Genomic DNA, 23,371 nt, shown 5'->3' with positions numbered 1-23,371 from the left:
TGTGTATTATATCAAATGACGAATACTATTATAGTTACTGTGTGTAATTCATGCTAGAAATCTGCGTATGCTTAGGTGAGCTGTGGAAGTGCGTAGACAGTTAATTATTGATGTAGTTTGTCCCACACTACGCCAATCCTTATACGTATCCTTATCCTCAACCACAACCCAAGCCACACCCACACCCACACCCACAACGCCACCACCATCTTTGCCCCTAACAAGATTGAATGTTGTTCGAACTTAATGATAAATTAAATGCAGAAAAATAAATGTTTTAAACAAAAGTGTTTCCTTTCTTTTGGATTCTCTGGTTGGAAAGTCACTGGTAGAAACCTCAGCTGCCTTACAGTTTTGGCCGCACAGATCACGTGCTAAATGTCACCTAAATTGCGTCACCAGGGTTTGTTGATGAAATGACTTACATTTATTTTGATTAACTTGAGGGCATTAAACCACGTTTCGAGGTGCCTTCTGTGTACAGTTTCAGCTTCGGAATCAGCTCAGTTATTAATTATCACCCGAACAGATGTTTCTTTACCGCTTTACAGTTGCATATTTCCTGATCATTCCATTCCGTTGGCTAGTATTACAGTCTCAGCCTCACTATTGCTTGCAGCTTTCAAGTCAAAGCTCTACAGTTTTTGAATCACTGGATCAAAGGAAATTACTGAATCTTTATGTTTTCTACCAATAACTAATGGTTATCACTAGTAAAGAGAAAAAAGTACAGCTCTTGTTCCCTTTTTCACCCATTTTCATCAGGGTTTCATCCATTCGTCGGTTGTTCCGACACCTTACAGTTTAACACTCACAAGTCACGGTCCAGACACATGATTACGCCAATTAATTTGAACGCAAAGAATACCAAATGGAACAGACAGTTCACGCAAAATAAAGCATTAACAAAGTGATTTTTGTTCGTAAAAAATTAAGTTGTTTTCGGTGCGTGACAATTGCTGGAAAAATAAAATCTTAACATATTTGCAACGCATTTTTTACCAGCTTAAGGCCTGAAAAATAACATTAATCGTGTGTTTTGCGATCTTTAATGCACAAATCAAGTGCCTAAGCCCGGCTTTAACCGGACAGGCTGACCCAGCTACCGTCTGTGGGGCGAATGGAGGGGGTTACAACTCAATTTAACTGTGATTTAACTGTGGACTGTAGAACGCCCAAAATCTGGCAGCTCCATTAGCTGGCCTTAATTGTAAAATGCAAATTAATTTACTGCTGTCGACGATTGAAGTTTACGGATTGCTTTCGTTGTCGTTGTCCGTGTCGTTGTCGATGCCGATCTCGATGTCGGTGACGAGTGTCCAAGTGCCAGGTGTAGGTCATTGCGTTGGCGCTCTAATTGATGTATTTATCATGAACGCAATTATGATCTATTCGCCCCCCTCCCCCTCCTTCAGACGGAACTGCGAGTGGGGGAAATGCCCAAGAGAAACGAGTTTCTGCTGGGGCCAAGTGACGTCAAAGACGGAGCGAATTTGGATGCGAAAGTTTAAATAAAGAATATTTGGGCATGAAAATAAATGGCCTTGATTGTTGGCTCCAATAATTCGGGGAGGGGAGGAAAAGCTTTGCCTAAAGTTCAAGTCAGTATTCGCCCCTGCCCATGCCCCTGCCCCTGGCCCTGGCCCTGCCCAGCCCTGCTCCACTCAAATCGATCAATCCACCGAAAAATCCTCCATAAGCTGCTCAGAAATGTTAACTGGGCATCGGGCATGGGGTTTTTTCTCCTGTTTATTTTGTGGAAAAATACGATCATATGTGGCGGACGTTGGCTAACCATTAAAAAATAAATAAGAGTATGGAGAAAAAAGCAGAATTGCCGGCCATTCAGTCGATTGTTGTGTTATTGAGTTTGCTGTTAAATTAATTTAAATTTGCACGCAGCTGCAGTGACGTCTTGGGTTATTTCGTCGTTGGGACCTCCATAGAGTAGAGACGCCGGGCAACGTGATGCGGCCAACGTTCCTCATGAATAACCCGAAAAACGCATTGGCGACAAGTTTGGTATTCGTTTTGTAGCGTTTTCGCCGGAACTGCGGTTCAAGTGCGTTTCTTGGCCATAAACTTTTGGCTTCTCGCTAGCTGCTGGAATTTTTGGCTTAAGCCCCGATCTGGTGGTTCAGGAAAAGTTTGGAAGATCTCAGATGGCGTGATGAGAGGGCCAGCCACCAGACATCTTAATGAATGCGCTAATTACGGACTAATTATCACGGGCCGTATGCAGAATTCGTAGATTGTGTATCCGCCACCGGCTCACATTCGTTGCGATGGGTATCTGGATATCTGTAGATATGGGCGCTGAATCGAATGCAAAATTAAAGCGTTTAGGCCAGATAAGATAAGCGGAAACGTGGCCAGCCAGCAGTGAGCACTTTGATCTCCTCTAATTAGCGCGGACGTGCCTCCGTTTTCATTCATTGATAGCAGTCGACTCTCTCGCGGACAACAAAAGAATTAAAGTACCAATTGATGGGCAAACGCACGCGCACAGATCGCTGCCCCCGAAAAGTTTGAACTGAGCAGTTCTGTGTATCTATGGGGCCCCAGCGAACGCCGATCATCATCGGATTCTCATCAGATGTACGTCACATGCTCGTCGAGTCAACGGGCCAACGTGACTATGGTCAGTTCGAGCAAGAAGAGATCTACTCATGATTCGACATGAGATGAGATGCTCTCCCGCAGCCTATTTTAGCCTAGCAACAAGATTTCAACAAGAAACGCTTTCTTGGCCATCTTAATGGCCAGATTATGAAATGTTTCTGGCTGTGAAAGTTGAGGCCCACTCGGGGGGAATTACGTGAGGCACTGGAGGTATTCCACACATGTCATGTGTCTCAGCCACAGCAGCGCGCCTCAAGTCCGAGTTGCAGAGTGTGAAAATTGAAGACCTTTGAGCCTAGTGAAGCCAAGGTGACTTATTGGTGAAAATCTGCCAGAGAAATCGAACCACTGACTCAAACAATTGTGCCAGCATGTGATCAATAAATGACCAAAAATGGCCCGAAGAGGCAGATTACCAGGCCTCTAAAGATAAGCAAATGCTCCAAGAGATAGTTCCGAAACAAGGAAAAGTTTGGGCCGGTGGGGGAAGATTGTTTCTTTGGACTATTCGAGCAAATACAAGACCAAAAATCTGGCAAAGTATATCGGAAGCTTTGGCCAATGACACTACAAAGAGCATATGGAATCAACATGTTGAGGTTGAGCCCTTTTTCGATCCATAAATCGAAACAATGAGCAGTCGAAGGATTCATTGCCTCCACCTTATACGGGTATAAATAAATTCATCTTGAACTTATGTTATTGGTTTTTTGAGACTAATCGAGCCTCTTTTCCACAGATGTTTGTTTAATTTGATTACAATAAAAAGCCGATTCGCTGTTAATCTTCAACCACAAGAATGTGGTGGGGCTGGGACCTCTTTTTGTTCGCATGTACTCGTAATGCATACGAGAAATGATATAATTTGTAATACCGGACTGGCATTTTTTGTAACCTTATTGCACATTTGCCTCCGGCCAAAGGCTTCTCTCTCCATTGTGGCCGTATAACGGCGCCGGCTGGAATTAACTTGAATATATTTAAGCCGCTCCGCAGTTCGAACCGGTTGAAGGAAGCAGCACAGCACCCAAAGAAGAGGCCATATCGGGGGTATTATGTGCTGTGGGTTCTCCGTTCTCCCTGTGCTTCCTTCCCCCTCCCCAAAGCGTCATGCAGGCGCGACCAGACGGCGACTGTACAAAAATAAGTTAACTCCTGTTTTACCTTATTTGGCAGTCAATTGAAAGGGAAGGGAACGGAAAGGGGTTAAAGCTGCAACCAGAAAACGAGAGAAAGAGAGAGAGAGAGAGAGAGAGAGAGAGAGATCTACAGAGAGCAAGGGGGAGTGAAGCTTTTGACAAATTTAAACCATTATTCAGAATATACATATAGCTTCTGTCATTGATCAATCGATAGGCGATCGCGTGACCAGTGGACTTGGCTAAAAGGCCCTTCACTTGGGTAGGACTTGGCTATAAATTCCCAGCAGCCAGGGCTAAAAATAAAACAGGTCTAACCTTGAACGAGGGGCCCAACCAAGCCACATAACGGAAGACGCGAAACGAAGTCTGGTCCTGGGATAGGAACGGGAACGGAGCAGGTAACAGACGCTTTCTGGCTCTGACCAATTAAGTTTGAGATAAAAGAAGAGTCAAGAATCCCAGAGACACGCCAGCGACCTGGGGCAACAGAATATTTATTGACACATCCTGTATCTGGCGGTGGCGCACTCCCAAGGACATCCACAACCAGTCTCGGCTTGCGGTTCTTTTCCACTCTGAGCCGAACTCGGAGTGGCTATAAAAGCCCTCCTCTCTCAGCCAGAACGGCATCAGTCTTCCCCCGAACCCGGCAGAAGTAGTCAGAAGTAGTAGCGAAGTTTTGGAGCAGCCCCAGGAGCACCCAAAAGTCCTACTAGTCACTAATCCCCTTGATTGGGAACCCAGTGAATCCAAGAGCAAGATGCGTTTGTTCGTACTCGGCCTGCTGGCCCTGGGCTCCGTCCAGGCCTTCTCCGTGGTGAGAACCATCCAACCCCAGCCACATCCTCAGCTGGTGGCCTATGCACCGTCCCGTGGCGAGTTTCCCGTGGCAAGTGGCCTAGCCCAGGGCTATGTCCGCTATCTGGACGGCACGGGAGCGGAGCGCCTGCTGGCCTACAACTATCCCGAGCCGCTGCACGGCATCCGTGCCAGCCCCAGCCTTTTGCGATCTGGCCTGGCGGAAGAGCAGCAGGACACTGCCCTCTTTCGGGCCTGGTGCGAGCAGCGCTACAACGTCATGCGTCTCGAACTGGAGCGCCTGCGCGCCCAGGGACTGAAGCCCTCGCCCCAAATGATGGCCCAGTTCGAGCCCCTCGAGCAGATCGTCAAGTTCTCGGCCTTTGATGCAGTGCCTGGTCTCAGTCCGGAGGTACAGCGTGCCCGTGACGAGCAGTTGCGTATCTGGAACGAAGCGCGGCTGGAGGTACTGCGCGCAGAACAGGCACAGCAGATTATGGGTCACTACACAGACTTCAAGCCCCAAGAGAACATCGTCCAGGTGAAGACTGCCCAAAAGGAGGCGATCCCAGTGATCTACGGCCAGCAGCAACAGTACCAGATCAAGAGCTCCAACCCTCTGGTGGCCACGAAGACCATTGAGACACCGCAGACGCACTCCTATGGACAGTTTGCTCCTAGTCCGCAGAACCCGTTCCTGTTGAAGGCTGCTACGACTCCCGTATACACTGGCCCCACCAATGAGGCACCCCATCCTGTGGAGGAAACCACAGAGGTGAAGCTGGCCCGCGAGGAGCATCTCAAGCAGTTCAACGAGGCCCTGCTCCGTCAACCTGCCCCTGCGCCCGAGACTCCCATACTCAAGACCATTCCTGGCATTCAGCAGCCGCAACCCATCGCCACCTATCCTCAGGCCACTATCAAGACAGTAACCTATGGGGATCAGCAGGTCCCACAACCCGTGGAGGAGACCCAGGAGGTGAAGCTGGCCCGGGAAGAGCATCTCAAGCAGTTCAACGAAGCTCTGCTCCGCCAACCTGCCGATGAACCCATTCTTAAGACCACACCAGTACTGCAGCAGAATCTTTTCACTCCTTCCCATGCCAGCATTAAGACCATTCAGTCACCTCAACCTGTGGAGGAGACTCCGGAGGTAAAGTTGGCCCGGGAAGAGCATCTCAAGCAGTTCAACGAGGCCATTCTCAGACAACCCATTGATGTTCAGCAGCAGCCGCTGATACCGATTGCGCCCTTTGCTCCTTTGCCAAATTTGAAGGCTGGCCTCGTCCAGGGACCCCAGCCAATCCAGGACACTCCCGAAGTTATTCGGGCCCGCGAGCAGCACCTCATCCTGCTTGGCCAGGCCAAGCTGAAGGCCGAGGACAAAGTGGCCGATATCGAGGACCTGATTCGCCTCGAGGAGCGCGAGCGGGACAACGAGAAGCTGCGGGAAAAGGAGCGGCAAGAGATGGAGCAGAAGGAGGCTGCACTGGAGCAGTTGCGGGAACAGGAACGCCTCATCCAGGAGACGCGCCTCCTCGAGACCGAACGTCTCAAGATCGAGGAAGAAGACCGCCAGCGGCTGTACTCCGAGCGGGAGGCCGAGCAGCAGGAGCTGAAAAGCACCAACTATGAGACGGAGACTCCCGCCGACAGCTCCCTTCCCATCTTCCTGAATGTCGGTGCCGGTGCCGATGCCGCGCAGGGTAACATCAAGATCCTGGCCTCCCAGCCAGCTCCTGCTCCAGCACAGCCGCAAGGACAGACCATCAGCCAGCAGCAGTCGGTCCAGAACGGATTCTTCCTGCGCATCCATACGAATCAGCCCAATGCCATCCAGAGCTCCACGGCACCAATCAGTGGTCCATCGATTGTCTATACGGACAAGGGACTGGGAAATCCTTTCCTGGTTCGCTACACCGAACAGTTACAGCAGCCACTCCAGGTCCTCCCATCCTCCTCGATTCCTATCGCGAGTACTGGAGCCAGCGAACTGGAGCTGGCCACCCGGGAACACCTGCGTGCCCATGAGATAGCGCTGGAGCAGCTGCGTCTGGCTAATCTGGGGAATCCCTGGAACCCCGACTGTGACCACTGAGAAGCGAGATGATCCTTAAGAGACCCCCTACCAACCATCCAATTCGATTCACTTGCATTGCCCTTAGGATAACCAAGACACCCACGATATTCGCACTAACAGTAAAACCCATTATTCACACTCACACTGACACCCACACCCACACCCACACCCTCATACTCATACTCGTACACCTGCATAGCTTAAGCTCCCAATTCGAAATGCATTCAGTTGATATACAACGCAAAAACGAGACGTGAACCGTAAATCCAATCATCTTGCGGGGCGTCAGGGGTGGAGCTACAAAGGAAATGGAATGCCTGATTTTACAGTTACGAGTGTACTCATTTCAATTTCGAGTCGCCAGATTGTCGGACGATCGATTAGGAATGCGCATAAAATGCTCAAATTACGCCGTAAACTGGCACAGATGAAGATGTTATCTGATCTGATCGAGTCCGCACCGGATCAATCTCTGCTCCGCACTTGACGCATATGTAACAAGTTCGAACGGTACATGACGTGATGGTGCTGGAACCGTAGGATACCTCTTGCCCTGGCACCAAACACAGACACAGACCCAGAGGCCTACGGATCAAAGATGATCTGATTTCGGCTATAATAATGCACAAGAGGGGATTGTAAGGAAATCGGAAACTAGGCCAGATCGGCATTATTCATGCGAATGTTCCAAATTATAATGCTACACCTTGGAAAATGGGGCTGTTATTTTATTATTCACATTTATTCGATTTACATGGGAGAGAGGCAAAGGGGTCGATCAATTTTAATATAAACTTGATCTACTTGGCTTTCAGGCGAAAAATCTACATACCAAATTTGGTATCGCTAGCTGTTAAAGTCTCCCAAAGATCTAGTTGTTTATACCGCCATACCGGACAGACAGACAGACGGATGTATCTAGAGTCTAGACCGATCCAGCGGATGTCCCTGATATGGATTATGGGTCTGTTACATATACTCGTTCGCCCGCAATATAGCCTTGTGTTCAGCAAGTAGCGGGTATTAAAATGTTGAACAAATTTATACAGAACGGAATCCACTTTGCATCGAATCCCCATCCCCAGTTGTGTTCTGCTCTGCTCTGCTCTGCTCTGCTCTGCTCTACACTGACCTAGCACAAAACGAACCGAACCGTTAATCGCCGGTGGAATTGATGAAATTACCGTTGGCTGTCTGCCTACATACCCCTGCTACCGGCTACATGCTACCTGCTGCTTGCTGCCTGCTGCCTACCGTGTGCCCTGCCTTGATAAGATTTCCCTAACGATTGCGTGGCGTATGAGTAATAACAGCAAAGTGCAGGGAAAGTGACTAATGAAAGATGTTCTACAAACTGCCATATATGGCCAAGAGCAATACGATCATACGAAGATACGACGATTGGGCGGATGCAGAGAGCACAGCATGTGACAGCATGTAGATAAGGTACAGGTTACAGAGGAACTTGTCAGGAAATAGCGATAGTTCTGCGTCTTCTAAGACCAAAGTTCATCGGCATGAATCACGCGGGGGCTGGGAGAGATTGCTGAAGTCTCATGATGAATGCCTGTCAGGGTACAAAGTCTACCTTGGATTCAGGTGATTTCGGCTCGGTTTGAGTTCTCTGCCACCCCCCACAAAACGTTATCTGTCCGTAATCGAATCAATCCCACTGATTGAACCCATACTGGGATGTGATATGGCTGATGCAACTTTCGGTTTTGCCACAGCCAGACATCGCCCGACATCGTCAGACAATGGGGTTATGCGAGGGCCTTTGATTAGCTCCCAATTCGGCCTTGTTCAATGGGATTTGGGGCATTCCATGCCGGGCCAAGTGCGCAGTTTCTTTTGGGTGCGAATTGTATCTATGTATATATTTATAGAGACCGGCGAAACCGCTCCGCCAATTTTCGATCTTGTGTTTACATTTCGAGTACACAGCAGCCCCACAATGGAACAATGTACGGGGAAGTGATTGGCAAAATCACCTTTCGAATCGAATTCGCAGAAAAAGGAAATATTTCTGGCATTTCTGTCCAACAAAATGTGGGAAAAGAATCTCTAGAACAAATAAATATATTTGAGGGGATTTCTTTAAGTTAAATTACATTTTCCCACTCATAATCTATAATTCTTCGAACTATTGAACGATATTTATGGCTAGAAAGTAATATTTACTTAAAATAACAAGGGAATTTTTCTGTTTCGAGGTGTTAGTTTACTTGGAATCGTAATTTCTTTCTCTATGGTTCGTATTATCATCTGAAGATGTATTCTTCTAAAAACTTTCCTGTTTCCAGTGGATTTTCCCCTCCAGACCAAGCCATATATTATTCGGGCGCCAGTTGTCATACTCCATTTAGCCAGAAATCGCACTCGAATCGCTTTATACAATTAACGCGACGGACCATAAATATTGAACTCCCAGTTTTCGGCTTGCTATCTTGGCCGTAAAAGGCAATGCCAGTGGGGGAGTTCCCTCCATCGGAGCAGAGCTCTTAAGTGCCAGGCAAACAACGGCACTTTCTGTCCCATTCCCATTCCCAGTCGCAGTCGTAGCCGCAGTCTGTGCTTTTGTCACTTGGTATTTTGTTTTTCTCCGGAACTACTGATAAGAACCACAATAAGAAAACCCAGAAACGAACAAGAACGAATTTGCTGATACAAAATTTGCAACAGTCAAGTATTTACTTTGATATTTATGCAGAATATTTGCTTTCGTTGTTATTATAGTATGTTATCGTTGATATTTTTAGCAACGGACAGGTTATTTTTAACATTTCCCGGGCTATTTTTGTTTTTGTGTTGATGTTAATGCGACGCAGACGGTAATGAGAAAGACAATGTCAAGTTGGTGGCCATCAGTCCCACAGCAACGGGTTGCTATCCCTAACTGAACCCCCTCCTAGTAGTAGAGCCCAATGCAAACATTGTGTGGGGCCAGTGATTAGTGATAACGCTCTGCCCCTCTTATCTACGAGAAAGTGGGTCTCCATGGCGGAAAGAATGGTTCTCCTTGAATGTTGTTTTTTTTTCGCATGCCTCAGGGTTAGCTATACTACATATAATTTCTATTGAGTTCGTCTGACTCTGATTCTGATTCCGATTAGATAAAGATGAAGTACGAGCATTTCGCCACGTTTAATGATCAATTTGTTTGTGAATTTATTTATAGTTCAGTGGAGCAGTGAATGTAATTTCTTTCCCAGAAACAATAGCACCGATTGAGGGCTAAAATTAGTATGGTGCTCCATATGGCCAATTGTTTTATTGTTACTTCCTTCCTCAATATAGCCAGCAATGATACACAATTCGATTTGTTACCAGGTCGAACAATTTCTGGTCGCATTATTATGAAAGCCGAAACGTGATATGATAGTCACGCGTTTATGATTATCACGTTTTGCGATAATTTCCTAATTTTGGTCTCCAAAACATTTTATGTACATATGAAAGCGTTTCAGCTCTCGGGTTCTGGCTGGCTTGTTGATGGTAGTTCTGTACTAATGGAACACCAAGTCCCAAAAGCTCTATCCCGAGAGGGAGTCTGGGTTAAAGATTCCAATCTAATTTAATTTTTATCCTAGATCTTTAATGCTGCGAAAAGTTCGATGTGAAATGCTCTTGGAGCTGTACTCCTTCTCCTCACGTGCTACATAATTATGTTGAAAATTATGTGTTTTACGTGGAAAACGATTTTCAAAACAATATTCCCAGTGGATAGTACTGCTGCAAAAAGTAGGAGTACCTCCAAAAACAAAACCAAAACCAAAGAAAATCCGCCCCCAGAACACATGTGATATTTCGTAGGCGCTCGTATTGACGTCACAGAGACATTTGCTTTCGTCACGGGTGCGTGTGGGCAAAGAAGAAATGATATACATCTGTATCTGTATCTACATACGCGCATAATTTATATAACTTCTTGCAGTTGCGTTGTCCAAGGAAGGGGGATTGACGCTTCTGGTTCTTCCTTCGTTGTTCTTGGGTTAAGTAAGCGATTTGCTCGTAATAATGTTTGAAATGTACATTTCCCTTTTGAATGTTTTTTGTTTGCCACATTGGTGATCTGGTCTGATCTTTCGATAACTTCATTATGTCCCCTCCAGATCGTAAAAAATCATTTTTTACGCTGCCATAAAACTCGTATTTATACACTCAATGTTTTTTCAGGCGTGTGTTGGGTTGGGGGTGTTGGTGGTGGAGGCTTCAACAAAGGATAAGCCGAGATTCGGCCGACAAGATACTACATATGTATGTACATACTACGTGTAGCGGTACTCTCCAGGCCCTGACTCTGACTTTGACTTACGTGAGAAAGTTTTATGACATTGACGCAGTTGTCGCTGCTCTGCTGCGGCTGCGGCTGCTTGTGCTTCGATTGCAGCAGCTGTTTGGTGGGTGGCAATGGGTGCTGGGTGGGTGGTGCGCCTGCTCGCTACGTCGCGCTGGCTCACTCTCACTTGCATAACGGTACACGGTGGGCGACACGCTGTGCTCTGGATTACCGGAGCTGTCTTTCGATTTGCGTAAGCAGCCAAGACGCTGGTGGCGAACATGTGCCCTAAAAATCGTTAAATATTTAATATATGTATGTACATAACTGTGTTCTGATCGACGGCACATCTTTCGTGCAAACGTGCTCGAACATGTCGCTGGCCGAGGCGTGAAGCACCTTGTGAACTTGCCCGTGACCACGACCACCCAGCCCTGCAGCCCCAATCAGTCAGTCAGTCGGATGAGGCTCAGGAGGAGTAGAAGGAAGGGAGGAAGAGGAGAGGAGGCAATCCCCTCCCCAATCGCCAGTAATCTTATCAGTGGTTGACTTTGCTCGGCACGCTTTTCAAGCAGACAAGAAAGAGTGAAATCAGACGTCGGGAGAGTGGGAGAGCAATCGTGGTAAAGATCAAGTTGTATTTTTGCAGGGTGAGGCATTCCAGCTCATAGCTCACATGTTTTGCTTGCTTGTATTTTACTGCTTATATTCGTTTCGAATTATAAGAACGTGAACAGAATGCATTTATTCAATAGGTATTTCGTATCTTTGATCTGTAAGCTGGAAGCTCAGAAAAGTTTTTCCACTGCTCAGCTCTGAACTAGCGCCTAGTGCTCTACCTGGCCACACCTTGCAAAAATATACCATGTTCGTCTGTGTTCTTGTGAAATTCAACGCCCTTCCGTTAAGTGCCTCCTCTCGCAGCATACGCACACAGACGCACTTGCATTCACTCGCTCTTTGTGAAGTTTGAAGAGAGTGCCTGTCTATTCCTCTCTCAATTATTAATGTGGCGCTAATTTCGCCCTGGATGTTTGTTTGTGCAAATATTTAACCTACTACTGTAACAAGTGCAATTGCGTTTTACCTTCGATCCGTTATTTGACTGTTATATGGGCCGCACAATGGCATGAACTATAAATGTTTGACTTTCCGATTACTCTTCCCCACCAAAGTGCCAAATTTGCTCTTCTTCTGTTACGGATGGTATACCAGACAGAGCCGGTTTACACTGTGATATGAGCTGAAACGGGTCACAGGGATATCTGAGGCGCACTTTGCAGGACGTTTGTGGGCAGGGGGTTTTTATTATGTTTTCTTTAATTTCTCTTTGCTTAATGCCATTAATGAACTGTTTATAGACAACAGTTTTATTTGTTTTGCTTTTTCTGGAACGCAGCCAAGAAACGAATCTCATTTGTCCAGCACGTGCCCCAGCGGGCGAAAGTAAATATTTAAATTTCAATAAATTTCAATTACATAAAAATGATTAGAATCGCGGCGAAACGAGGCTGCAAACTTCTTATCAGGAGGGGAGCGGAGTAGTGAACGAGTATTGTGCGAACTCATGCTTAACACTCGTATGATCTGCTATTTCCACACAGATTTCGCGTGTCAAAGCACACATTGTATAATGGCTGTAATGTTCCAAGTACCGGTTACAAGTTTTAATTTGACTCGTTACAACATTGGCTGGTATACCCCAAACCAAACGCCAAGTGGGGTATATTTGTAAAATTTCCCCCGGTAAAAACCAGTTTTCAAGCGGCAAAATTCATTCATAACAAAGTGCGCAAGATGCTTGTTTTTCTAAGTTTCTAAGCTGCTATGAGGGCGGGAGGTGGAAGAAGTATCTAATCAATCAAATTGAAGGAACAACAATGGAAAAGTTCATACCTTTGGGAAGAGGAGTGAACTGTAGTAAACAAATATCGAACCATTTGATTAGCCCAAATAATGGAAATTCTGATCCATTATCAGTGGGAACTGCGTCTGTTTCACTTTCAGTGGTTCACTATCGGGGGCTGGGAAATTCAGCGTCCCACCGAGCACGCTTCGTGCCGCCACTGCCACAGCCACCGCCACAGCCACCGCCACAGCCACCGCCACAGCCATGCCCCATGCGCAGTAGTAATATTTTCTGCGTAAGTCCCGACTGATAATTCTACGCTGTCGCATAATCCCCTGCATTGATAAGCAGCTCAGCTCTCGCTTTGCTTTCCATATAAATCCATATAGGGATTTGCGGGGAAAACCGCAGAGCAAAGAATTGCTTGTTTTTCACCGGAATCGCAGATTCAGCGTAACAATAACAATAAATAATAATAATATTTTGTATTTTCGTGTTTAAAACAAATACTAGCAAGCAAACAAGTCTGTCAAAAACTGTCTTTGAATTAGAATTATGCAGAAATTTTTCGGCTGAGGCTGAGGCTGAGGTCTGGCCACTGTAGACACGCCACACAGCCCTGAACTGCAGGTGCTATACATAGGTGGGGTGGTGCAGGTACTAGCCTGGTGTTCGATGTGGGGGACAGACCCCACAGCACGCGCTCATGACAATCACATGTACAGCTGAACAGCTGAGAAAACAGCGGCATTGTCGCACGAATTCAAAACTAGTTTGCTCGACCAACAGTCAACTGGTGGTTGTAAATCGAGTTCGATTCGTCTGAGTGTATGGGGTATTCTGAGCTGTGGGTATCTATGGGTATTCCGAGCCGGTATTTGACGTACGCTTTGCATTGAGAATTATGCTAATTTCTTGCCGAGAGGGGCTGGCACCGCCAAACCGTTCGTTCGCTGTGAATCATTTACCTTCGACGACATCGCCGCTGGAGGTGAATCTTTGAAATTTGCACTCTGAGATGGGGTTGCTCCAAGTCCCGTCTGCCTTCAGAAAAATCTCGCCTAGTCACGCTCCTAGCTCGGTTCCGTATATCGGCAAACACAGACGAAGCCCGGCTGGTCTGGCCAACAGAGTGCAAAGCTTGCCGATCCAATTTGCATAACAGCAGCAGCAGCAGCAGCCCCCCACTGTCGCCATTGGGGCTGGGGAACTGAACTTCCCCGTTTCCAGAGAATGTGTGTACTCGCTTATAGTATGTGGGGGAAAGTATCGGTATCGTACCGGAGCACACAACTCCAATTGTTCAGTCAATGGCCGCATGGCCCATTACTCAACCCGGCATGACTTGGCCGGAATCACTACATGGCAATGGAGTGGATCGGTTCGCAGCTTGTTCTTCGGAATTCACGATTTGGAATTCACCAAATCCGACTTTGGGGTAAAGTACAGCCGATGATTAAGTGCGGATCGGATCGGCTTGTATAGTAAACAGATCTGGCTAATATTAGTTGACCTAAAAGCACATTCAAATAATTGCCAAGTAAGTTCCCCTATATTCTTAGATCCACGCTTATGCAAAGTACTTTCAGTATTGAAACTGCCACATACAGGGAAATGTTGGATAGAAACCCAAATACTACCCGAATAAATCGTGCTCAGACATTCCGCCTAACTGACCTATGTCTGGACCACTCAAATTCATGTTAATCGTCCTAATCAGTGGCAAACTTTTTTCCCAGTGATTTTCCCTTTGGCACGAGCTGCTCACATGCTCTTCCTGCCTGCCTCCATCTGCCCCATCCTCCCCAACTGGGCTCCTACTTTGGGCTCGTACATTAAGCTAACATTTTACGATGTCTGGCATTGATTATATTAACATGTCTCTGCTGCTTAACATCCATCTGTCTGTCTGGTTAGTTAACTCAATTGCCATGAGCGCAGAGCCAGACACGTTGGGTTTTAATACCCCCTGATATATGAATATGAGCGATGTGATGTATATGATGTATATGGGATAGGGTATCATGAGAAGCAGAAAATTCAATATCAAGCTATCACAATAGTATATAAGATACACTGTCCATTGGTTCACATATAATAAATATGTATCTACAGATCTACTAGATAAATAGCTAACCATCTTATTAGTTTGATTATTATTAAAATACGAATTAGCTAGCTTCGTCTTTTCGCACCTGTTATCGCTCAGTGAACAGAATATCAATGAATCCATGATAGACAGAACAGAAGCTTTGCACACATGTTGATGTTACATAATGGAACGTTAGCGATCTCTAAGCGACCCTTTAAGAGCATCTCAAAGTCGAATAAGTGCCATAATCGTGCCCAATTTCAGTTGGTGTCATATGGTGCCAATGCTTGCGTTCCAAGAATTATACGTATGATAAGGTGCGGCATATGCATGGCACGCTCTGCGGGGAATACCCCCAGAGACTTATTCATAGGCAGATTAATGAGGGACTTCCATTTACCAGGTCTTTGCCCATTATTGACGTCAATTGCTGGAGAAGTTGCTAAAATGTTTAACCCAAATAAATGATAAGACAGAGGGGGAGTTTGGCTTTTACATAATATTTTATTTAGTTGGTTTTTCTTTACCAAAAAATCTTTAAATTTAATACTTTTTTCTTAACATTAAATAACAATTTTTTGTTGTTGTATTTTTTTCAATGGTTTTTCCTTCTTTGCCTTCGGAAAAGCTAACATAACAAAACTTTAATTTTTACATTTTTTCGGATGTGATGTGCTTTACTTTACAATTAGTGGTACAGAATTATTGCCATTACCAATAAATTTTCGCGACGCTTAAGCGAGCGAATTCAACAAATACAAATTTCATGCAATATATTGAGTGCAGGTATTTGTATGTGGCTGCTTGTGTATACATATGTATGTTTAAGCGGCAGCTGGTCACGCGCTTTTGTGTGTGAGTGTATGAGTGTTGCGAAATTACTGCTGCTGCTGCTGCTGCCGCTGCCGCTTCTGTTGCGGCCCAGGGGAAGAGGGACTGAGAGAGCGACTTCCGCGGGTGTTCAGAGGCAGGTTCTACCCGGCCCATCGAAGGTCACCTTTCAGTTCCAATTATCTGGCAAGTAGCTCGGCAATCCTCCTCTCTGTACAGTTATGTAGGACTATATATATATCCTATGTATACGGCTGATATATATATGTGTGTATGTACAAGTAAGTATGTGGCTGTGGCAGCCCAAACGTCGGTTTCCCTTGGGAACTCTCCAAGACGTTGGAGTACATCAACCTCTAACTGGTTACTGGCTTTCGCTCCTTGCAAGTTTCTCTCAATTTAAACCAAGATTGCCCCACTGTCATCGGGGGTTTTCACTGTTCAATAATGTGGCTGTCCCGCTCACACTGCCTACACGGCCGGCAGCTGCACAGTGGGCTGCTTGGGGGCATCCCAATGGGCCTCGCAGTAATCAACAAGTTGGTTCTCCGCCTTGTTGAGGCGCTCCTCGTCCTGGTCGGCCGTCCAGGTCTTCTGCACCAGGCAGCACGACTCGACTGTCTCCTGGCCCAGGATGCGGCTCAGCTTGGTGGCGTCGTCCACCTTAATGACGTAGATGTCGTTCTCGTAGCAGAAGGCCTCCAACAGCACCTCGTGCATGTGGGTGGCGGAGTCTCCGTCCTTGGGCACTGCCATTAGGCAGAAGAGCGAACCATCCGGCGACTTGGACAGCACATTGATGGCGGCCGACAGTCCCACGATCACACGAGACTCGTCCTGGGCCCTGAGAAGGGCCGATTTAACGGTGCGCCCAATGGGGGCACACTCCATGGGCAGATCCATGTCCAGCTCCATTTCCAGGTGGTGCATTGTGCAGTTCTCCTCAACGACCATGTTGCTCAGGTATTCCAGTGGCTGCTGCAGTTCTTGCTCTGGTGAAATTATCTTGCGGCTTGGCGGCACTTGAGCTATTTTTGCTGGCTCTGTTTGCACTTTGGGTTTTTGCTTTTGCTGTTTGCTTTTTCGCAGTTAGTAGTAGTCTCTTTTCGACTTTTGGTTTTTGGCTTGTCACTGGCTCGCACTTATTGTTTTTGCTGTTGCTTGTTTTAGCGTTTGGATTAACTTTTGATTATGAAATTCTTTTCACGTTTTGTCTGTGGCACGCTTTGCGATCCGCTCTCAACCGTTTTTTCCCGCTGTTTCAATTTTGATTGGCAATTTCACAATGAATGCTCCAACCGGGCGAACGCGCGCTTTTATAGCAGTGCCTCTCCAAAACGTGCGTTTCCCACTGAATTTCATCAGCAACGAACGAGCGGGAGAGAGCGCCAACGAGCGTTACGGCAGAGAGGAGAGTGAGAGCCATGGAGCTTTTTGGAGGCTCACTCGTCGCGCACACACACACACACACAAGCAGTCTCTCAGTCTCTCTTAACGCCTCTCTCCACCCATTTTTGCTTCGCTCATCCAAAATCGGTAATTTTATCGCTGGTGGGGAAAAGATTTCCGTTAATTTCGGGGCAATTAGCAAGTCTTGGCGTCTTTTTCCATGGGTTGCAACTGCAGTTTGTCGCGGTTTGGATCACACATCGAGGTCATGCACTTCAAAAGCTCTCCCGCTCCGCTCCCCAAAAACACACACACACACACATTTACGCACCTGTCTGGTAAAAATGATCTCCCTTAACTTAAGAGTCTTCTTTTTCATTATCTTTCAGCGGAAAAAGCCATTTGCCAAACCAATTTTGATTGAAACAAAGGTTGGTCAGCAAAATTCGGGCAAACTTAAATGATTTCCCTCAATTTTCATGAACAGTTTTTACTGGGAACTTAGTGGATTGGTCATGAACAGTTTGGCACCAGGCCAGAAAGCGAATCAACAGGTTCCTCCTATGCTGACGTTCCTCTGACGTCTGTGGAAAAAGTGTCTTTTGGCCAACGCGATGATGGTGTTTCAGGCATGATTAATTAACGACCTTTCTTATTGAAATCGAAATGAGTTCGGGATAATTTTATTTCTGTCCTGGTTTCGCCCGAAATGCAGCTAAATGGACGAGAGAGGAACGCCTCCTCACTCTCCTTCTTTTACTGGTGTTTTCTCTTTTTTGGCCACACCAGACAGTGGAACAAACATGGGAGGAGACCTCACCCGAACAATGGAAGCTGCTAATCAATTTATCGCATATCTGTGCACCCTGTCGGACGCTTCGATCTTTTTCTGCGTTGTAGTACAATGAGCACGTGGGAACGTGTCGAAAATTTAAATAAAGATTCACGCGAATTTTTATCAATTGAACCTCGCTGCGAGGGAACGAAACTACGCCATTTGGTACCGTTCCCCAGGCATTACCCCTGGGGGTTCAACTACCCCTTATTCCTTGGTCCCGTTAATGCACTTTTTAATGAATTATTTGCATACTCTTGAATTATGACGGGTATAACGATATGTTTCAGAGCCTTGTGATGCCTTGGTACTTTATAAATTATTTACGAGTATGTACATACATATGTACCATGCATATGTACGAGTATAAATGTGCTCCTCTTGTCGATAATCCAACCAATTGTGATTCAAATGGGGAAAATGGAACCACGAGAATCGTCTCGCCTAATACACATAGGATCGATCACTTGTAAGTGTATCCATTGGGCCGACACTTGTAGCTAGCTTTTAATTTTTTTGTTGGGGGTTGGGTTTATTTCGATTCGGCAAGCATATTCATCTTGACGAAGGGTTTTTGCACAGTTTTGTTTTGCTTGTGTCGAATAACAAGTTTTAAAAATAGCCAGCCTCATACATACATTTATAAATAAATAAATGTGTTATTACACATGTAAATGGGTTGAATAAACTGCTGACAGTGCAGACCACTTAAGTGCTACAGGGTACCGTTCAGATGAGATTTATGAGGCTGTGAGACAAACGTAGGTTTGTCGACAGCTTAAAAACGTTTCGCTTGTTGCCAGGCTCCTTGGGCCATAAATCTGTGGGCAAGCGTTACCTGTAATTGTTAAACACGCCTTAAACCGATGTTACTGATATTTGCAACAAAGTCCCATTTATTCAGACACAACTGTACTGATCCAAGTAATGGTTCTCCCATCAAAATTGAATTTCACACAATAATGCAAAAATTTCTGCAAGAGTTTAATGAACTTCCTGGAAACAGAACCCCCCAAAAAACAAGAGTTGTAATTTGAATTTGAGCGAAAACAAAGTTGAAAAAAATATGGAATCAATGAACTGTTTTGGCATAAAGTGAACTTTCCCTCCCCCGTACCCCCTTTGGGTGTGGCCGGGAGTGCCCGGGACCCTCGTCCACCTCCCCCGCCAAATACTGACCTATGCAAGAGCACCAGAACATAAACAATATGCGCTGCTTACTCGGCGCTACCTTGCCTTACCTTACCCCAAATGGAGCTACGGGGGACTACCGACTCTCTGGCCTAAACAGCGGAGTCAGCACAGAATTTGCGCGCCAAATTTGCCTCAAAAGTGGACAATGAACCCCTGGTTAGGGGCCTCCATCAGCGGTTATTTACTCCAAAAATTGTGTGTGCAACATGCCAGCGGCACATGGGTGTCAGGGGTGATGTCGGGTGATATTCCAGGGGCAAGAGGTCCGCTTACAGAGTGATCGATGCATGGCTGTGTGGCATCGCTGCCACTCGTGGTGGGATGCCTCCGGATACCAGACTGCTGAGTCACGTCGCGGCAGCACTAAATCTGGCCTGGCCCAAAGCCCAAATGAGTCAAAGCCAAAGAGCCAAATCGAGTGCGTCTTTGCGGGCTCTTGACGACCGAACTGGTTTTGGAGAATTCCCCTGAAAAACTCCGCTGCATTGAGCCACATTCGGCTTTGAAAGTCGGTCCAAAGTCCGACTCTGTCGGACATGCAGCCAGTCACCGTCACCTGTCTTGTCTCGCGTCTGCCGCCTCACGTGCACCCGCCGGTCGGGCGAGGTGCCTCGAGGCGCTCCATCGGACCAGTTTGGACTCTGCATCTGGTACTGCACTGCACTGAAATTATGTATGCGATGCAGCGTCTATGCTGGGGGATTTCCATTTCATCGACGGCGGCGGGAAATCCCGCGGCTCCATAAGAATTCTCTTCAGAAAAAGCCCCAATCCAATGAGCCAGTGGTTTTTTTTAACTCTGTTGGGTGCTTTTCGTTTTATAAAACGATTTTGAGTAGATTTATCTTAAGCAAGAGCGAGAGTGGTTCCCTCAAAAGTAATGAGAGCTTTGCCTGTTCTGTTCTTGAAATGGTGAAATATTTCTGTTGAGTTTCAGCATTTTGGGAAACCTAGTCAACAGGTTAAACAAAATTTTAAAGAATACTCCCTCATCTAACATTTTGTTGTGAAATTTTCTAGATTCCCAAGCGCTTGTGAAATAGTTATCCCATAATATCTGGTTGCTCAAAATTTCTAAGAGTCATTACTTTTTTACTTTTATTTATTTAAACTTGTTTAATTTGTTTTACCCTGTTACACTCCAATGTTTCTTTTCGGGAGATTTTCAAATACTCAACGGTCTTTAACCGTTTCGTTACACTTTCTGCTAGTGGAAACCCTGGCTGCTGAGTGAGAAAAGCTCGTTCTCTCAACCACAAATCTGCTCCCAGAGAGCAGTTAAGCTTTTTCTCAAAGTAGATGTTTGTTTTGCCGGCTAAATGAGCTTTTGCTTGCTTTCTCTCTTCCTCTTACTCGAACAAAAGCCGGCAAGACAGCTGTTCTTGGACGTATTTCAGGGCTGGCGAAGTGCGAATGCTTGTGCGCAAAAGTTTTATGTAATCCGCACTACAAAATTTGACCGCATAAATTAAGAAATAGAGTCATTAGCGACAGTAGAATGGCATTTAAAGTTGAACTTTCAAAGCTACAGAGGCACGCAGAGGCAGAGTAATTAGTTCCGCAGGGAGGGTCATTACACAACAAGGCCCACAGAGTCGGCAAAAAAAAAAAACAACGCCAACGCAGAGCCAAAAGCTTATTTTCAAAGTCAAAAGAACAAAAAGTCGAAAAATTAAAAACGAGCAACAAAATGAGCAGGCAATCCAAAGCGAAAACAGTGGAGTATTCTGTATAAAAGTGAACAAAGAAGTTGAAGTTGGTTTCAAATGATGTTCGGGGGAATGGGATAAGTGGGAAACCCACACGGCGACGAGCATGATATAAAAACTCAGAGCAAAACCGGCTCCGGCATTCAGTCGTTGGTCGCTGGTCGAGTCGGCGAAAGTTACGTTTACGAATCTCGGGGCAGGCATCGCTATTGATTCTGCTGTTGCCTACAAATAGAGCAGACGGGAACTGCCAGTAAATCAATGTGACGTAGAATCGCGAAAAGTACCCGCTCCACGCTAATTTTTGAAAACAATGCAGTACCTAAGCTACCTTTATGAGAAAATATTCGGAGGCAGTCCCCCATCAGACGACACGCAAGGGGGCTGCTACCACACGTAAGTGAAAAACACTCTGGGAAGCTGCGAGAGAATTCCCCTCCAACTAATCTCTTGTTGGTTTTCCCGACTTTCAGACCCCGCAAAGTGGTGTGCTTTGGCAATGTCTTGCTGGACCGCTTGGTGAAGCTGGAGGACCCGGAACTGCTGCAGCGCTACGACCTGGAACTGGGCTCCAAGGGGGAAATGGAGCTGGAGAAACTCAACAAACTGGCCCTAGAAGCTGCCGAGAGGTAAGAACTGTTGTACCGGGGATCCTTAGGGTATCATTTAAAAAAATCGTTTCTCGACAGTTCCCAATGCCTGACAAAGCCAGGTGGCTCGGCCCTCAACACAGCTCGAATCCTCAAGCAACTGGGCACCGATCCCACCTTCTTTGGAGCCGTGGGCGCGGACAAGCATGCGGAGGAGCTGCGTCTCATCTTCCAGGAGCGGGGCATCGAGGCCCGGCTGCAGACAATCGAGTCGACGCACACGGGCCAGTGTGTGTGCCTCATGTACGAGGACAATCCCACGCTCTACGCGAATATTGGCGCCTCCGCCCAGTTCTCGGTGCATGCACTGAGCCAGGCGGCCTTCCACGAGGGGCAGAGCTTCCTGCGCCCCCTCGAGCGCAAGCAGATCCTGTACGTCGAGGGTTTCTTTGTGCCACAGTGTGCCGATGTGTGCGACTACATCGTGGAGAATCTGGTCCGAAATCGACGTCGTCTGGCCCTGAATCTCAGTGCCCCTTACATCGTCCGGGGGCACGCACAGGCCATTCTGAAGCTGGCCCAGCACGCCTTCTTCCTTTTCGGCAACAGGCAGGAGTTCGAGGAACTCGCCGGGGCATCCGGCTCCTCGAGTGTGGACCAGTTGGCCCAGAAACTGCTGCAGGACGGCAACACCAGAGTAATCTTCATCACCAAAGGCAGCTCCGGCGTCCAGGTGATCACCAACTATGTGGACGAGCTACGTCCGCCCGGTCTCATCACCGTTGAAGACTACCGGGCTCCGCGGGTGGATGAGGTGGTGGACGCCACTGGGGCGGGCGATGCCTTCGTCGCCGGCTTCCTTCACGCCTGGCTGGAGAAGCGTTCGCTGGGCGAAAGCATCCGTGTAGCCACCGACGTCGCAGCCAAGGTGGTCACGCAGGTGGGGTGCAATCTGCCGAGTCCCTAGCCGGATCGAATCTCCGGCAGCGCACAATCAAGCACCAAAGTAGACTCTTAGTTTGTACGTTAATTCCTCTTTATGCTCCACAGACTTTAGGCTTAGTTTCTTGCCTCTCCCCCCTAAGCAGTGCCTTAATGAGTTAATAAAAGCTTAATTTTTTGCATCCAACGCGAGATAAGGAAACTTGCACTTGTGATCCATTTATAGAGATGTACGTACCCATGACTTATATCCGTAGAAATGGGATTTGTGGGGAACTGCGCAGATTCGTAATATTTGTAGTGTCAAAAAACTCGCAGGGGGAGCATCAGTGAGCCGCAGTTCGAGATAAAACATTTTATGTACGTCTGTCAGATGGTTGCTCATATCTTATCAGCCAATGAATTACCAGAGAGCTCATTTATTTGAGTTGTAAATTGTCGCGTAGATTAGAGACAGCTGATGCGTTGGACTTCTAAATTTATGGAAACGAGAAATTGAGTGTCCCAAATACTTAAGAGAAAGCGTGTTCAGACATTACAAGTCTTTCTGTCTGGTACTGATTATCGATAATAAGTTTACAGATTGCTGCAGTCCCAATGTTTCGAAACGGCATGCAACGCAACTCGTCGCATGGCATCGAATCGCATCCGAAACCTCGTAAGATAAGTGAAAGTTTACAGTCAGAGATCAATATATTCGTAACAGTTCGACCTCAATCGCCTCATTAATACATATAGTGTGATTGCATTACTCATCCGCTCGCTGGAGCTGCCAGCGGTTCCCATGAAGTGAGCCTTTCAGACTTTAAGATTGTTTTCTCATTTCCCCAATGCGTAGCCCGAGAGATGTCCAAGCTAATATTTTGATTGTATCCAATGTTCGTACATTCTTTTGAGGTATGTACTTTATTATCCGCAAACAAACGATTCTCATTTTCCTAGGCCGGCTTACTCATGCCACAGCCCACATAAGTCAGTCAGTTCCATTCGTGAGGGAATGACGGCATAGCCATGCCTAA

General features: G+C 46.5%; 3 protein-coding genes across 3 annotated transcripts; 2 read left to right on the top strand and 1 right to left on the bottom strand.

Annotated features, from left to right (window-relative positions):
• Window positions 1–4,391: 4,391 nt before the first annotated feature.
• On the top strand, window positions 4,392–6,900 carry LOC4803484 (uncharacterized). The gene has a single exon (XM_033378581.1). The coding sequence runs from the start codon at window positions 4,525–4,527 to the stop codon at window positions 6,658–6,660; it is 2,136 nt and encodes a 711-aa protein (XP_033234472.1). The 5' UTR covers window positions 4,392–4,524; the 3' UTR covers window positions 6,661–6,900.
• An 8,709-nt stretch (window positions 6,901–15,609) lies between these two features.
• Window positions 15,610–17,003, bottom strand: Gadd45 (Growth arrest and DNA damage-inducible 45). The gene has a single exon (XM_001360164.4). The coding sequence runs from the start codon at window positions 16,645–16,647 to the stop codon at window positions 16,165–16,167; it is 483 nt and encodes a 160-aa protein (XP_001360201.1). The 5' UTR covers window positions 16,648–17,003; the 3' UTR covers window positions 15,610–16,164.
• Window positions 17,004–20,480: 3,477 nt separating this feature from the next.
• Adk3 (Adenosine kinase 3) lies at window positions 20,481–22,546 on the top strand. The gene is made up of 3 exons (XM_001360163.4): window positions 20,481–21,216; window positions 21,294–21,449; window positions 21,510–22,546. The coding sequence occupies exons 1-3, from the start codon at window positions 21,134–21,136 to the stop codon at window positions 22,375–22,377; spliced, it is 1,107 nt and encodes a 368-aa protein (XP_001360200.3). The 5' UTR covers window positions 20,481–21,133; the 3' UTR covers window positions 22,378–22,546.
• The last annotated feature ends 825 nt before the right edge of the window (window positions 22,547–23,371 follow it).

Source organism: Drosophila pseudoobscura, chromosome 3, assembly GCF_009870125.1.
Source record: "Drosophila pseudoobscura strain MV-25-SWS-2005 chromosome 3, UCI_Dpse_MV25, whole genome shotgun sequence".
Lineage (NCBI taxonomy): Eukaryota > Metazoa > Arthropoda > Insecta > Diptera > Drosophilidae > Drosophila > Drosophila pseudoobscura.
This window is presented reverse-complemented; position numbering and strand designations above follow the sequence as displayed.

Coding starts and splice junctions, on each gene's coding strand:
- LOC4803484 (XM_033378581.1), top strand. CDS start 4,525: ATGCGTTTGTTCGTACTCGGCCTGCTGGCCCTGGGCTCCGTCCAGGCC.
- Gadd45 (XM_001360164.4), bottom strand. CDS start 16,647: ATGGTCGTTGAGGAGAACTGCACAATGCACCACCTGGAAATGGAGCTG.
- Adk3 (XM_001360163.4), top strand. CDS start 21,134: ATGCAGTACCTAAGCTACCTTTATGAGAAAATATTCGGAGGCAGTCCC. Junction 21,217..21,293: donor CAAGGGGGCTGCTACCACAC/GTAAGTGAAAAA, acceptor CCCGACTTTCAG/ACCCCGCAAAGTGGTGTGCT. Junction 21,450..21,509: donor GCCCTAGAAGCTGCCGAGAG/GTAAGAACTGTT, acceptor GTTTCTCGACAG/TTCCCAATGCCTGACAAAGC.